The 15,736-nt window shown below is 56.7% G+C and overlaps 1 protein-coding gene across 2 annotated transcripts in view; it reads left to right on the forward strand.

The window, feature by feature from the left end:
• ATP6V1C2 (ATPase, H+ transporting, lysosomal 42kDa, V1 subunit C2) overlaps positions 1-15,275 on the forward strand; it is a 73,317-nt gene extending 58,042 nt beyond the window's left edge. The window contains exons 6-14 of one of the 2 annotated variants that reach the window (XM_012648901.1): positions 1,604-1,695; positions 4,237-4,335; positions 4,576-4,644; positions 6,496-6,588; positions 6,694-6,787; positions 9,200-9,337; positions 10,162-10,259; positions 14,751-14,883; positions 15,186-15,275. In XM_012648901.1, coding sequence (XP_012504355.1) covers positions 1,604-1,695; positions 4,237-4,335; positions 4,576-4,644; positions 6,496-6,588; positions 6,694-6,787; positions 9,200-9,337; positions 10,162-10,259; positions 14,751-14,883; positions 15,186-15,275 — 906 coding nt within the window. The remainder of the gene's footprint in view (positions 1-1,603; positions 1,696-4,236; positions 4,336-4,575; positions 4,645-6,495; positions 6,589-6,693; positions 6,788-9,199; positions 9,338-10,161; positions 10,260-14,750; positions 14,884-15,185) is intronic. The other variant, XM_012648902.1, reaches the window with a different exon arrangement.
• The last annotated feature ends 461 nt before the right edge of the window (positions 15,276-15,736 follow it).

A 15,736-nucleotide genomic window follows, 5' to 3' on the forward strand; every position in this document is an offset into this window, starting at 1 on the left:
ACAACACAGTATAGTTGCACAGGGAGTGTAGTGTGGTTGTATACTTGTTCAGTATAGTTGTGTAGCACAGTGTAGTGTAGTTGTACAGTACAGAACAGTATAGTGTAGCAGTGTATTTGTTTAGTGGAGTTGGATAGTGCAGAATAGCGTAGTTGTAGACTGTGCAGTGTAGTTGTATAGCACAGTATAGTGCAGTTGTGTGGTTGTGCAGGAAGGTGTTATCAGCGGGGGAAATTGCATGAAGGGTACTTGGGATCTCTGTATTATTTTTGCAACCTCCTGTGAATCTGTAATCATCTCAAAATAAAAAGTTTAAAAAATTATAAAAAGCAATTAATCTTATACAAAATGAAACTAGCAAAATATTAAAAAAAAGTTAAAGGCCTCCTGAGATCATCACCCCTACCCCCACTCCCTTTATTCTCCCAAAAGATAACCGATGTTTGAGGTGGATTCTTCCATATATACAAAATATGCATGTTTAGACTCGAAAGGGTTCACATCCTACAGATTGTCCACTGTTTCACCTAAGGACTCGAGCTGCTCCCTCAGCAGCAGCAGTGCGCTCTCCTGCCGCGTTGTTGGCGATGTTGGTGGCGCTCGTGTTCCCCCGTGGCCAGGGCTGGGAGGTGTCACTGAACGTGGGCTGAGCAGAGAGGGTGGGACTCCCAGGAGCCTCCCCCACCTGGGCGCTCGTGTGCAGGTGGCCACATCCTCCGTGGCGACGGCCACACGGTGTTCCACAATGTGGGTCTGCGCCGTTGAACTGATTCCATTGTAATGGACCCTGCCGTCAAGTGTCAGCACGTGGGGGCAGGGCCGGTGGTCTGCGTGTAACAGGGACTCACCATGCGGAAGAACTGGTTTCAGTGGCCACAAAATGCTCGATGGCAACAGTCATCTCAATGGCTACTGCTGTTTCGGGGAGCTGGGCCCTGGGCTCATTCTCTTTCCCTTTGCTCATCGCCCATCCCTGCCCCTTGGGGTGGGCAGATGGGAAGCCTGAGGCCAGTCGGCCTGAAAGCAGAGGAGCCTGTGCCCATCTCAGTTCTTTGCACCACACCATCCTGCTCCTGCCAGCCCGGGAGGGGCATCTGGAGTGTTCTCCCTAAACCCTGGAACTCCAAACAAGGGGGTCCCCTGGGACACGTGAATGGTGACCTGCCTCCACGCTGAAAGGAGCCGGGAAGTGGGCACGGCCGTGCCCGGGGACGTGGGCATTTGTGAGCACTGAGGGTTGAGGGTTGGGGCAGCCCAGGCTCCCCCGGCAGAGCCTGAGGAGGCCGGCGGGGCTGGGCCCCCCAACCCTGCAGGATGGCCTTGAAATCAGGAGGAAGTTGAGCTTGTGCGACCCTGCTCAGCGCCTCGGCATCTGTAAAGGAGGGACAAGTGCCCCTCCCTGCCGTCACGCGTGGGCTCCCTGTAAGGGCCAAGTGCCGGCACTCCCGGCTGAGCAGAGAGGGGTACGCGTTGGCCATCTTGGGCAAACGGGCTGCGTCGCTGTTTTTCCCAAGTGCACCATGAGCCATATGTGGCCATTGTGGAGCGTTTGACCAACTCTTCAATACGCCAGGTCACCAGGAGCTCTTGCTTTCCCCAATAGCAACTGGCACAGATTGAGACGGACCTGAAGACCCGAACGGCTGCCTACAACACTCTGAAGACCAACCTGGAGAACCTGCAGAAGAAATCCAAGTGTGTATCTTCAAGGCTGTGCATCTGGCCGGGGCGGGGGGGGATGCTGGCAGGGGCTTAGTGCTTGTCCTTCCCATCCCCGGGTGACCCGGAGTCTGTCCCATGCCTGAGAGTGAGAGAGAGTCAGACAGACGCTGCCACCTCCTCAGGAGCTGCTGGGAGAGGAGAGGGCCAGCGGGGGCGATGGCGCTGCCCAACATTTGCACGGAGAGGAACGTGCCCCCACGCCCTTCGCTGTGGAGGCTCCACGGAGGGCAAACGCAGCAGGAGGCCAGGATGTCAGAGCTTGGCCTTTTGTGGTGGGTAGAGAGGGAGGTGGGCTCTGCGGCCCAGAGCAGAGCAGCCTCAGGGACTCAGGCGCCTTCTCCACCCACCTAAAGGGCCGCCATGCAGGGGAGGGGTGGGCCCCTTGGGCCCAGCAGACAGGCCGGTTACTGAGATGGTGGAGGTGTCGGGAGAAAAGCGTAAGCTCGCTGTCACGATGGCAGGGACTATCTTGTGAGGTAGTGAGCACCCTGTGGCTGGAGGTGTGTAGGAAGAAGCCAGATGAGCTCCTGCTGGGGAGGCTGCCCCTGAACAGGGTGTCCCTGGTGTGGAGGGGCCTCCCCTTCTCCCCAGACTCCGCACCGCGTCTTTTCCTGGCTCTCTGTGACGCTCCAGAGCAGGGAAGTGGCCCAGAGAACCCAGAACCAGCTGGTGCCCCCCGACTGCCTCACCACTGTGAACAAAGAGCATGTTGCCTGGGAGGGGCCCCATTTCTGCTTCCCTCTTCCGAGGGTCACTGGCCAGCCGTCTTCTAGGGAAAAAGCAAACAGTACATTAGTGGAACATGAGGAACCGCGGAGGGAAAGTGCACTTCACCTAGAAACATCGCTGCTGGTTGTCTGACTTTGTGTCGGAACTAAGTGGGCACGAGCTACTGAGGGCAGAATGAAGGCAAGTGCCAGGCAGAGAGCCCTACACGGTGATGGGCTGTCGGTCAGTGCTGGCATGGAGCCTGCTGGGCTGTCCACTCCCACTGCATCACCAAATTGTAGATTTTCTTTCTATTTAAAATAAATTATTTATTTTTAGAAACAGGGTCTTGCTCTGTTGCCCAGGCTGGAGTGCAGCGGTGTCATCACAGCTCACTGCAGCTGCAGCCTCGAACTCCTGGGCTCAAGCCATCCTCGCACCTCAGCCTCCCGAGGAGCTGGGACTATAGGTGCTCGCCACCACACCCAGCTGATTTTTTCTACTTTTTGTAGAGATGGGGTCTCAATCATTTGCCCAGGCTGGCCTCCAACTCCTGGCCTCAGCCTCCCAAAGTGCTGGGATTACACAAATTGTGGATTTTTAAAGAATTGATTGGGACTTGAACAAACATCTGGTCTTCACTCAATGGGTGAAGTTCATTCATTCATTGATTATTCATTGATCATTCAGGGTCACTTCAGTTGACTTACGGAGTGTAGGAGGGACGTACAAAGAGGACAAAAGTCTCCAACTCCCTCCTCTGCTATTTCTTCTCTTTCAGTGTACGTTTACTAAGCTATGCCCTCGGGCCTTATGCTAGGCCCTAAAGATATAAAGCAGAACAAAATATTATTTCTGTACTTGCAGAGCTCACGATTATTCATTCAACGAATATTTATGGAAATTCTGCTTCATGCCGGGGGTTCAGGGTGAACCAGAGAGATAAGTCAGGTAGTGTAAGGGCAGCACCTTCCCTGTGATGACAGGGTGGCTCATGCCGATGGCACCTAGGGAGAGGGATCCTAAGGGATGTATCCATGGCTACACCGTGGCTCCATGGTGTCATGAACATGGGACAGGCCAAATGGAGTGCAGGTGCCCTGGGCAGGTGGGAGAGCCCGTGGAGGACGGTGGCCTTTAGCGCGTGGCCTTGGCTAAACACGCCGGAGCTGTTTCCTAGGGAAGCCTCTGTGCTAGTGCTTCCCACAGCCCGGGCAGCCGGAGCCCAGCCATCCGCTGGTACGGCCGCCTTGATCCATGTGCTAGTAATACCCTAACCTTCATTCAGACCAGGGCCACTGGACGTGTGGAAAGCTATTTCAGGCAAGTGTCCCCTGGCTGCTGGGCTGAAAGGCCTGTAAAGTGATGCAGAGGGCTATCGAGGTTGGCCACACAGCTTAGAGAGCTGGCTGCTGTGTTGACACTTGAGTAACGTTAGCTGCCTGCCACCCAAGGTCCCCTCCCAACAGCCGGTGCTTGCACAGGGCAGAGCAGGTCACTGAGGTGTTGGATTCAGCAGCCCCTAGGGTGACTGGTGACAGCACTTGAGGCCCTGCCAGCCTCCCTGTCCCTGGAGGGGAGGAGGCAGCAGCTCCGGCCGCCCAGCACAGAGCCTGGGGGGCCCTCAGCCCTGGGGCCAGGGAGAAGGTCCCTTATGAGAGTCACAACATTCTCCCGGGCTCCAGTGTCCTCAGAGCCTGAGCCTGCCCCACTTCCTGGCCGCCCCCAGTCCCACTGCCTGCGCGGGGGGTGTGGGGTCAGCATGTCCCTTTCTGCTGATCACACTCTGTTCCACCTGCCTTTCAGGGGGAACCTCTTCACCCGGACACTGAGTGACATTGTGAGCAAAGAAGACTTCGTGCTGGATTCTGAATATCTTGTCACCCTTCTGGTTATCGTCCCCAAGTGAGCAGGCAGGAAGGAGGGGTTTGGTGTCTTGGCCCGTGGGTGATCCCTGACGGAGACTGGCCGAGCCCGGCATGGAGCGGGGAGGGCCTGAGGGTGACTAGGGTGGCGAGAAGAGGCTGCCCCACCAGCCCTGATTCCCAGGAAGCAGACAAGAAAAGGGGGTGCAGCTGCCCAAGCACTCAGTACCCCTAAGAGACTTTTCTGCAAAAATCACCAAGTGATTCTGTGTTCTTGCAGACCAAACTACACACAATGGCAAAAAACCTACGAATCTCTCTCGGACATGGTAGTCCCTCGGTCGACCAAGTAAGTGAGACCCTGGCCTGGCCCCAGGTCCCCTGGGGGGCATGTGTGGGTGCTTTCGGGCACTCAAGCACCAAACATGCCCATAGGGTGTGAGGCCCCTCAGTCCTCTCTTGTCCTTTGGCCTAGAATTCCTTTGTGGTCACAACACCCTGTCACGTGCCAACTGCCTTCCTCTTTCAGAGCTCCCTGCCCTGCTCCTGCTCTGGGAAGGCTGCCCTGGCTGCGTCCAGCACAGGGGCCCTCTCAGCGCGCCGTGGCCTTCGCTGCGTCCTTGCTGTGCCTTCTCCGCTCAGCGTCAGCTCTTCCCATCTGAGGGGCAAGGGCCTGGCCGGAGTGGCTGCCCAGTGACCGGCCACAGAGCAGGAGCAGGGGAGGAAGGCAGTCCCAGCGTGTGGCCTGCTGGCGTTAGAGTAGGAGTGGCCAGGGGGCACTGTGAAAATGACAGGGGGGAATGGGTAAAAAACTGTGTCCATCGTGGGACACCACGCAGCCGGGAAACCCACGATCCAGGGCTGCCTGTGTGCGCAGAGTCGAACGACGGCAGCCAGCGTGGAAGGGTTGTGTAGCGTGGAGTCCAGACACGGATGGAACTAAAGTACCTGTGACTTGGGCATATGCAAGTGCACAGTGAACTGTGGGGACAGGAGGGGACAAGAAGGGCCGTACTCAGGCTGGTGGTGACCTGGGGCAGAGAGGTGCAGGCTGCTGCAGAGGGCCATGCAGGCTTGCCACTGTGTGGAAATCGTTTGATATCTTAGCCAGTGGCTGGTACGCGGGTGTGTGCTATCCTGCACACCTCTTTGTATGTCCGAAGTGGTTTGCACTTTTAGGAGATTTTAGCATGAGCCTCGGGCGGCCCATTCACCTGTCTCTCCACACACCACCCCGCCACTGCCCGCGAGCGAAGCCCTGCCCACTGCCGGCTCTCCCGGGCTCTGCTCGAAGCCGGGCTCTCCCAGGGCTGCTAGCTCACGGGGGATTGCAATCAGGAGCTAAAGTGAGGGATCCAGGAACAGGACAGTCACGGCCTGAGGTCACAGGGGAGGCCAGAGGAGGAACAGGGCGTCCAGAGCACCTGGGGTCCACGCCAGCACAGGCTGCCTCTGTAGGTGGCTTGGCCTCTCAGACCAGAGCCCTCAGGCCCCTCATTGTCACAGGGCACCCAGAGCCTGCACAGATGACCCTGGAAAGGTCTAGAGACTGGGGGCCGCCCCTATGGGCGTGGAGCGTGGGGGCAGCTCTGAGAACCAGGGGGCGACGTGGCCAGCACGCCCGTGAAACCACGCCTGGGCCACTTGCAGAGTCTCCTGGCCAGCAGGACTCAGAGATGTTGAGACGACTGGCCCTGAGAACTCCCTTGTTGCTGGGGACAGTGGCCCCAGTAATCCCACGCTGAGACACACAGGGGAGGCCGCGTCCAGTTGGGACGTGGTGACACTGGAAGTGAACCGGACCTGCGTGACGGTTTCCACCACTGGGAGAGTCACCCAGCTTCACTGTGATGGGGCCCAGGAGGAGCAGGATCCGAACCGCAGACCTCTGCGCTTCCTGTCCCTCTCAAGCCTTTAGAGCCCCTGAAGGCCCCTGAGGCCTTGGCCTGGAGGGGGCGTGTGGAAGGGGCAGGAGGACTGGGAAACAGCAGGTGGCCGGGAGTTCGGGGATCCCAGGGGTGCCCGTGGCTCCCCAGCCCTCGGCTGCTGCCAGCGCCCCGAGCGGGGGCCGCGAGGCCCCGGGGGACCCACAGGTCCAGCCCTGCAGTGGCCGGCAGCCTCCCAGCCCGGCTCTGGCACAGGGTCTGGCGCGTGGCGACCCTGGCAATCAGTCCGGTGAACAGATGCTTCTCTCCGACAGGTTGATTACCGAGGACAGTGAGGGCGGCCTCTTCACAGTGACTCTGTTTCGAAAAGTGATTGACGATTTCAAAACCAAAGCCAAGGAAAACAAGTAAGAGCGTGGGCTCCGTGGCCCTCTCTGGGTTTAGTTTGTTCCCCTGGGAGGTCTCTTGCCCAGGAAGCGTCTTGGTGAAAGCCCATCTTTGCTTGTTTTAAGGTTCACTGTCCGTGAATTTTACTATGATGAAAAAGAAATCAAGAGGGAAAGGGAAGAGCTGACCAGGCTGCTGTCTGATAAGAAGCAACAGTATGTGAGTGTGGGGTGCAGCCGGGAGGGCTTCCTTGGGGCGTCGAGTAGTTCCCTCCTGTCCCCACCCTGTGGCCTGGGGCAAAAGAGCCCTCCCACGTCCCCACCTCTCCGTCTCGCTGAACCTGGTCCCCTGGGCTCACACCTTCGGGAACTTCTGTTCTCATGGGACGGCCAGAGCAGGGTCTGGGGATGGGGTATGATGGCGTGGGGGAGCCGGGAGCCCGGCCAAGCTTCTGCATCAGACCCGGCCACTCCCTGGCACTGCCCTTCCGGGAGGGGGTCGCCGCTCCCCCGTGCAGAGAAGCTGAGGTTGCTGAGAGGTCGACTCACGGGCACTTCCCCAGCTGGAGGACCCTGCCCAACCCTCCCGGGGCCGAGCTGCGCTCTGTGCCCAGTGTCGGCCTTGAGGAGTGTGGCCTACGGTCACCCCACTGTCCTTGGCCATGTGGTTTCCACAGCGTCCCCGGCACCTGTATTTACCTCCCGTGTTCTTAGCAAAGAGCGGGTGCTTATGCTGAGACTTCCGGCTGAGCCACTCAGAAACTGTGCATTGTGAGAGGGCGACTTAGCTCACAAGGGAGGAAAACTAGACGCTCGGTTTTGAAACATGCACAGTGTGGCCTCGGGAAAGTCACTCCACCGCTCTGTGAAATGGGCACATCCCAGACTCGGAGACCTCTGGCGGCTGTGGTGGGCTGAGCTGGGCGACTCCAGAGGAGCCTGCCCGGGTGGGATGTGTTTGGGCGCTTCTCCCATGCCCACTCCGGTGGGCAGGGGGTGGTTCTAGGAACACCTTCCGGCCCAGCCTCTAGTGACAGACAGGAAGCGAAGAATGAGTAGAATGTACTTGAGGCCTTTTGGAGGGAAGTCGGTGTGCAAACATGAGCTGTGAGTGCATGCCTGGGGACAAGAGCAGTGGCTGCGGGCCAGGCTAGAAGTGCTGCCATCAGGCAAATGGCCTGGGGGACGGAGCTCTCTGGGGACTGCAGAGAGCAGCCACGCCTCCGTCAGGAGGGAGCCCAGCCGCGGCTCTCACAGGCAGGGAACAACAACCGATAATAACACAGAAGTTCACGTTGGGGATTTCTAACCCTCTGCCCCTGAAACACGCACACAGGGATGCTGGCACGCGTTTGTGTGTGGACGTGTGCGCACACCCAGTGAGCACACGCTCCTCCGACCCAGCAGCTGCCGGACTCTGGCCGAGCCCCCTCCTGAGGACGAAGGGCAGAGCCGGGGCCATGGACCCCAGGCCCATCAGGTGCTCTGGTCCTCAGGGTGGTGGCCACAGACCCAGCACTCCCAGGCGGGAATGATTTTCACCAGCAAGAGCTATGAAATCCAAAACGGCTTCTTCCTTAACCTCAGCTCACCGGAAACCCTCATCACCCAGGGGCGCCCCAGCTGTTCTCCTTGGCCAGGCCCTTCCCTGCTTGCTCCAGTCCTGACCCCAGAGCCCTCCCTACCCAGTGTCCCTGGATGGAGGCCAGATCATGGCAGCTTTCACAAGTGTCCAGCTGGGAGGCCCTGCTGGGGGACAGGTGGTGAAGTAGGGCCTTTGGCACCCACCTGGGCACTGGCACAGGCCTGCCAGACCCCTGCGGATCAGGGTGACACACATGAGCCTGACACCTGCCACTTGGGGCTCAGGTTGCCAGCTGGCGTTTTTTACCTGGTGTAGACCTCTGCGCACCTACGCTGCCCTGGGGAGCCCTGCCGTGGTCTCCCTGTGGGTGGGGAGCAGAGGCCCAAAGAGACTCACTGAGCTGAGGTCAGCTCCGCTCTGGCTTCCTGAGCACCTCTGTCCCCCTTTGGCCTGTGTGGAAGTGGATATGACCGGGCATCTTGCATCCTTTTTGTTGCTTGTCACCCAGAAGGGACAGGCGAGGCCCCGGGGTGTCAGTGTACTGCGAGAGCAGAGTGGAACTTTGCTGTGTTTTCCGCCCATGCGCAGAGACAGAATGACAGGGTACAGTGTCCCTCAACACACCTGGCGAATTTTCTGCCCTTGGCGTGCCTAAGTGCTCCATGAGGGCCAAGGAGGCCTCGTGGCGGGGTGTGGCAGAGACCCTGTGACGTAGCGAGCACAGACGAGCGCCGCAGGAGCGCTGTTTCCACCAGCACCTCCTGGTGCTGTCCTTGTCTGCCCGTGATGCGGGTCCTGACCGGGGCCAGGCGGGGGCGCGGATGCAGGACTGACCCCTCTGCCAGCGATTGGTTCTGTCCTTGCAGCATGGAATCCCGGGACTTTAACACCCCCTGCGCCGGCCGCATCTCTAGTCCGGCCAGCTGCGGGCCCTGAGGGCGGGCCTGAGTTCCTGAGCTTGCTTTCACGCGCTTTGCAGGCGATGAGGATGATTTGTTTGTGATGCATGTTTGCTGAAAGATTAATAAATCATTTCTGTGCCTTTAGCAAACTTCCTGTGTTGCTCTTAAAAAGGGATCATCCACCTTCTTGGACCACAAGGTTAAGGTAACCCCGCTAGGTCACCCCGATAGGCCCGCCACGGGGCAGACCGACAGAGAGAGAGAGAGTGAGGGCGAGGGCGAGGTAAGCATCCCCCCGAATCCTGGGGGTCCCCAGCTCGCATCTCCTCGCCAGCTCAGGCGCCTTCTGAGAAAACAAATCTTGCATTCTCTGTCATCTGACTTGGCTTTCGAGGGCTTAAATTTGAGGAGCCCAGAATCATGCCTTCCTCCGACTCTGCAGGGCCTCTTTGGAGCTCCCCGCCCGCATCGAGGGGTGCTTGCGGCCGGGCGGTCTGCCCTGGCCAGAGGTGGCTGGAGCTGGTGACGGGCAGGCCGGGGGATGGTGGTGGCAGCTGGGCTCTCTCCCCTCGGCTGCCCTGGCTGGACCCACCCTGACCTTCATGGGCAGTTGGAGGTACCAGGTGGGAGCTCGGAGCTCTTGCTCCAAGACTCTGAGCTACCCCAGAGGACCGGCCACACCAGCATTAGTGGCAGCTGCCGTGGCCACGTGAGGAGGCCCCTTGAGGCGGCAGCCAGTAGGTGACGCCAGGACCAGGGGCAGAGCCTTCGAGAGGGTGGGCTCCCTGGCTGCGCAGTGTCAGGCGGATGCCCATTAGCTGCCTGCTGAAAGCCCTGAGGTCAGGGGCTGCCCAGCTCCCCGCACCCCGGTCTGTGGTGACCCCACGCATGTGCCGGGTGGCTGTCCCCCAAGTTCCTCAGCGCCAGGTGCCCTGGACACTGCAGTCCTGGGCCAGCCCCGGGGCTTGTCCAGCCTACTCTCTGCTTCTGCTGCCTCCTGGGCACTTCTTAGCTCAGGTTTTGCTCTGTCAAAATCTGAAGGCTTTTCTTGGCTTGGCATCTGGTGGCGCGGCCAGGAGGGGTCACCTGGCTCCTTGGTCTTTGCAGGGCCCCCTGCTGCGCTGGCTCAAGGTGAACTTCAGCGAAGCCTTCATTGCCTGGATCCACATAAAGGCCCTGAGAGTGTTTGTGGAGTCCGTGCTCAGGTGCGTGGAGGTGCCCCGGCGGGGCTGTCCTGGGGGTGGGGAGGACCTAGAGGAGCCGTCTGGGGCCACGCCAGTCCCTGCCTTTCCTCCCACCCCTGCCCTCTCTTTTCTGTGTCTGTGGCTCTTGGTGACCTGCGGGACCCCGTGAGTCGGATAGACCCTCGGCTCAGCCCTGCGCCCTGCCGTCCTCTCCCTCCTTTTCCTGCCTCCCTGCATCCCACGTGGACCCTCCGCTGGTCCCGTCCTCGCCCCTGCGTAGCCTGCAGGGCCCAGGGGCTCCTGGAAGGCAGCCCCGGACTGTCTCAGTCCTCTGCCTCCAAGAAAACCAAAACCAAACCAACAACAAAACTCATCGTGCCTTATTAAAAAAAAAGTAGGTTCACTGTGGAAAATTTGGAAGCACAAATTTATTACAGGTTTGCACAAAGAATGAATAAAAATCACCCAGAATTCTAACATTAGCAGAGAACACTGCTGACATCCTGGCAGGCACCCCTTTAGGTTTTAGGGGTTTTTTTGTTTGTTATTGAGACACGGTCTCACTGTCGCTTAGGTGAGAGTGCAGTGGGGTCATCCTGTCTCACTGCAGCCTCAACTCCTGGGCTCCAGCGATCCTCCTGCCTCAGCCTCCTGAGCAGCTGGGACCACAGGCGTGTGCCACCACCCCAGCTAAGGTTTTTTTTTTTTTTTTAATATACAGATACAAATGAATTTTACTAGTTTTTTATGAAGAGGGAATCAAACAGGAAACAGTTTTTGAAGCCCACTTTTCTGCTGTATTTTGAGTATGTCCTGGGTCATTAAGTGTTCCCAATCTCGCTCCGTGGCACGCTGTGGCAGCTCTGACTTGCAGGCTCCTGTGTTCCTCCAGCCCTCAGACCCCCTGTTGCTCTCCCCGACCCCCTCCCTGCCTGTGCTGATGGCTCCCTCAGGGTCCCTCCCAGCCGCCCACCTGCCGACTGCTCCCGACTTTGCCTTGTCTCCTGCTGTGTCTCCTGGCGTCCAGGTCCTGTCGTTTGCCTGCCAGAGGCTTCACCTGCATACCCGGCTCATCTCCCCCAGCCCTGCCTCTGCCTTCCCTATTTCTGCCAGTGACCTCACCGTCCTTCCCGGCACCAGACCCCCAGCCTCAGGGTCAGCTTGGACCCCACCTCCCCACTGCACCCCTGGTCATGCCTGGTCCACGCTGCCTTTGTGTCTCTTTTCTGTTCTCCCACCCAGCTTGCCTGGCTGTTGACATAAACCCCTTTCGTGGTTCTCGGGCCTCCAATTCATCCTCCACATGGCTGCGCTGTGGGTTTTGCCCAAGTACACATGTGCCCCTGGCTCCCGGTTCTTCCGCCCACGCCTACACCACACCCACGCCTACACCACACCCACACCTACACCACACCCACACCTACACCACACACACCTACACACACGTACACACACACACACACACACACACACACCCATGCGTGCCCATCTCAGGGGCCGGTCACGGCACGGATGGCGGCATCAGGTTGGAGGGTATACCCAAGCTAATCTGGAGTGTCCCAGCCATCTGTAGTGTAGACAGGCCCCAGATCAACCCTACTTGTCTCGGAAATCGACTGTTCTCAGGCCGATACGGTGAAGCCCGTCCACACCTCACAGGATGCCCATTTGCTCAAGAGAGGCTGAGGCAGACATCCCTGATATCTTAAGTTCGATACAACTGAGTGTTTCCCCTAAGAGTATATGCAAAAAGAATTCTCAAAAACTATCAGGGTGTGACATCTTTTGCTCTGTTTTTCCTGAATATAGTTGCAATACCTGAACACTCTAAAAAAAACCAAAAACAACTCAAGTTCGGGAATCTCTGCTGTGGAAAGCGGAAGGTCCTCACCATCCCACGACCCAGAGATAATCGTGGTCAGTGGCTTCGAGACCCTTGTTGTTATAGATAACCCCCTTTGGGGGTCATCTATACTTCCTGTCCTGCACCTTGCTTACTTCATTGCCAGTATGTGCAGAGCTACTTGAGCCTTCTAGATGGCTTTTTCATATTCCATCACGTGAAGCTATAACCTAAGAAAACCGACGTTGAACTCACCAGGTCGTTGCCACGAACCCACCTGCTCCCCTGCCCTCCTGCTCTCGCCCCCCTTGGCACTTGTGCCGCCTGCCTCGTCTCACAGCTATGCATCTTCCCCCTGCACTGGGCGCTGAGTCCGACTCCTCTTTCCACCTGTCACCCAGAGTCAGAGTAGACGCGAAATGTCTGTTGGCTGAATAAAATCGAGGTAAAGTGGGCACGGTCCTCAGGCGAGGAGGTGCTCGTCACAGATGAAGTGTCCCAGGGGCCTAAGTGACCCAAGCGGACAGTGGGCGGGCGGTGGCTGGATCATCAGGCCTGGGAGCTGGGAGGGGTCGTGCAGGGAGCAGACACTAGGGAATCATCAGTGGCAGGTGTCCGGGCGGATTGCCCGGGGGAGTCACAGAGAGAAGTGCCACAGGCACACCCGGCATTTAAGGAGTGCGTGGAGGCAGGCAGAGGAGGAGGAGGGAGCAGTCATGGATTGGGATGTCACGGTTCAGGTGTCCCTTGCATTTGGCCACTGGGAGGTCATTGGTGAGAGAGGCCAGAGGGCAGGGGTTGAAGGAGTGACACAGGACATCGGACACTCAGAGTCGGCTCTCAGGGAGGACGGGGTCGTGTGAGAGCTCTAGGGAGCTGGCGTTTATGTTAAACAGGGAAGGTGCTGGTAAAGGGAAGGGCCAGTAATGGAGACAGGCTGAGTCCTGCTTCGGAAGAGTGAGGGTGGGCAGCTCCCTGCCAGGTGACCTCGTGATCAGGAGGGAGCAGCCTGGGGTGGGCGTGAGGAGTGAGCGGGGAGAACTGGCCACTGCTCCCGGGTCATGTTCTGGGCCGAATGGAGGGGGCGCTCATCGGAGTTGATCCGCAGGGTGCGTTAGGGACCGGGAGGGTCTTCGAAGAGCCCAGAGGCCGAGGGAGGGTCAAAGGCGGGAGAGCCGTGTGCCTTCAGTCAGCTTTCAGCGAGTACTCACCACGGGCCTCTTAGTGCCCACAGGACAGACACAGGCCTCTGCCCTGGAGCTCAGGCTGGGGAGGGAGGGGCGCTTTAAAGATGGGTCCTTGTTCGGAGTAGATGGATAAACAACCTCCAGGGCAACTTGGCAATGACAGTGTGGAATCACTAGGTTGCATGATGACAAAGCAGGGTGGCAAAGGGGAGTGTTTGTGTCTGGGTGGCCAGGCAATGTCTAGCAGTCGCATGGGGAACGAGAATGCTAGTCCCTTAGCGTGCATGTGGCCTGGGGTACGGGAGTGGCGGTTCCCTGCCATCTGGGAAGGCCGCGAGCATTGTGAGACACGCCGGTTCACAGCACGGGGCTCCCCGGTAAGCACCCCAGCCTCTCTGCTCATTTCCCCTGGGTGACAGCAGAGCTTTGATGACCAGAGATGGGAACAAAAGAGATGAGGTGGTCAGCTGGGCCATTCGTCTCACCTGGGACCTATGCCGGTGCCACTGTCCTGCCTGTGAACACCTGCCAGCTTCCCGTGGCACTGCCTCCCAGAGGCGAAGGCAACACGGTTAGGTTGGCCTTGGGCTTGGTCAGTGAAAACAGAAGCAGAGGTGGCTGCAAACGGCCCCTTCCCATGTTTAGGCTTCTTTCACCTTTCTGAGTATCGCTGGGAATGCTTTGCATCAAATGAGGACTGGGAAGGTTTGGGAGCCAGAGGATAATTTGTGGACATAGGAAAATAAAACCTTAGTAATACTAACATATCCTGCCCCTGTGACTCAACACGCATGGCAGGCCGCAGTCTGGAAAAACCAGAGTCCTAGGTGAGGGAAGGGCATCTTAAGGACCGCTTTCCCACCATGGCTGGGAGCGCAGGTGCTAAGGACTGAACGTCGAAGCATTTCCTCACTGATAGCATACCTTCAATACTTCCCCAGTCACAAAATGCATGTTACTGCTTATCATACTCGATACAAGTACTTGTCTTGGGGTAACACTACAGGAATAGCTCGTCCCGAGTGGTTTTAAATGTACTCGGGCATACAACCAGGTACATTTACAATCCTTTCTGTCCATCCAAAAACTCAGCAAAAGGAACTAACAACAATCTTGATAAATCAGATTTTTGCGTCTCTCCTTTAGTGGAGAAAACCAAAACAGCTGTGCTGGGTTTTAGACAAATGCTTCAGAGAACGTTCAGTCCAATTGCCACCATTCCGCTAGAGCACTCACAGCCGGGAGTGACCTCTTCGCTCCATTGCCAAAAACTATCGTATCAGAAGAGGATTAGCACATTCTAGAGCTTTTTCTATCCAGGGAGATCACCTCTGACCCTAGACATTTTGCCTGAGTTTATTTTTGAGCCGTGTTGGTTGGAGCTTTTCATTTCCAGAATTTGCTCTTTATTCCCCGTCAGGTTGATTGTGTCCATGTTTGCGTGTGGAGGAGCTACTGACACACTTTCTTCTGTCTGAAAAGGTATGGACTACCAGTGAACTTCCAGGCAGTGCTCCTGCAACCGCATAAGAAGTCATCCACCAAACGTTTAAGAGAGGTTCTAAACTCTGTCTTCAGACATCTGGATGAAGTAGCTGCTGCAAGTATTTTGGATGTAGGTATATGACCCAGGAACAGTGGCATTTCTACAGTAAGGTCAGCGTCCCCATATGAGATACTTTCAAAAAAATGTTATTTGCCAGGCTTACGAAAAATCTCCATGTCACAAACGTTAAAGCACAGCAGGGAGGGGGGTTGGGAGTGTGTGTGTAAGGGTCGTGTCGGGGATAGGCCACAGCTATGCAGGGCACAATGTATGGTCATTGCCTGGAGAGCTTCCTCAAACATACAAATTAAAAATAAAACTGGAAACTAGTTTATGCACTTGGAACATTAATACCATGTCTTCTTTTGTAGGCATCTGTGGAGATCCCTGGGTTGCAACTCAATAATCAGGACTACTTTCCTTACGTCTACTTCCACATTGACCTTAGTCTTCTTGACTAGAGGGGTCAGCTGGCACCACCTTCATGTTCACGCAGATGAACTAATGCAGATGCCTCTCTCCCTTAGCCAGAGAATAGTTTTTAATGTCCTACAGAATTTAGACTTCTCAGAGAAATTGCTCACGAAAGTTAGTTACAGTTGTTATTTATTTTTTTTAAGTTACAATTAAATGCTTTCGAGTCCTTTGAATTGTCTTTTCTTATGTTCTAACATAATTCAAAAATTTCATTTTTCTGAATGTTTTACATAAATGGGAACTGCCTATAAATTGGCAACCTGCTGCTATATTTCATGTCTTAATCAGTATTCTAAGAGATTAGTACTATAAAATAAAAAACCTTCAACTATATAACCAGCTATTCCCTAATAACTAGCCACTAGTGATGGTCCAAGTCAAAATACTGGGCATACGATGCCGTTCTCACTCGACAACCCAGTTTTTCATGTGAAGTCTATAGTGG

Source organism: Propithecus coquereli, unplaced genomic scaffold, assembly GCF_000956105.1.
Source record: "Propithecus coquereli isolate 6110/MARCELLA unplaced genomic scaffold, Pcoq_1.0 Scaffold298, whole genome shotgun sequence".
Lineage (NCBI taxonomy): Eukaryota > Metazoa > Chordata > Mammalia > Primates > Indriidae > Propithecus > Propithecus coquereli.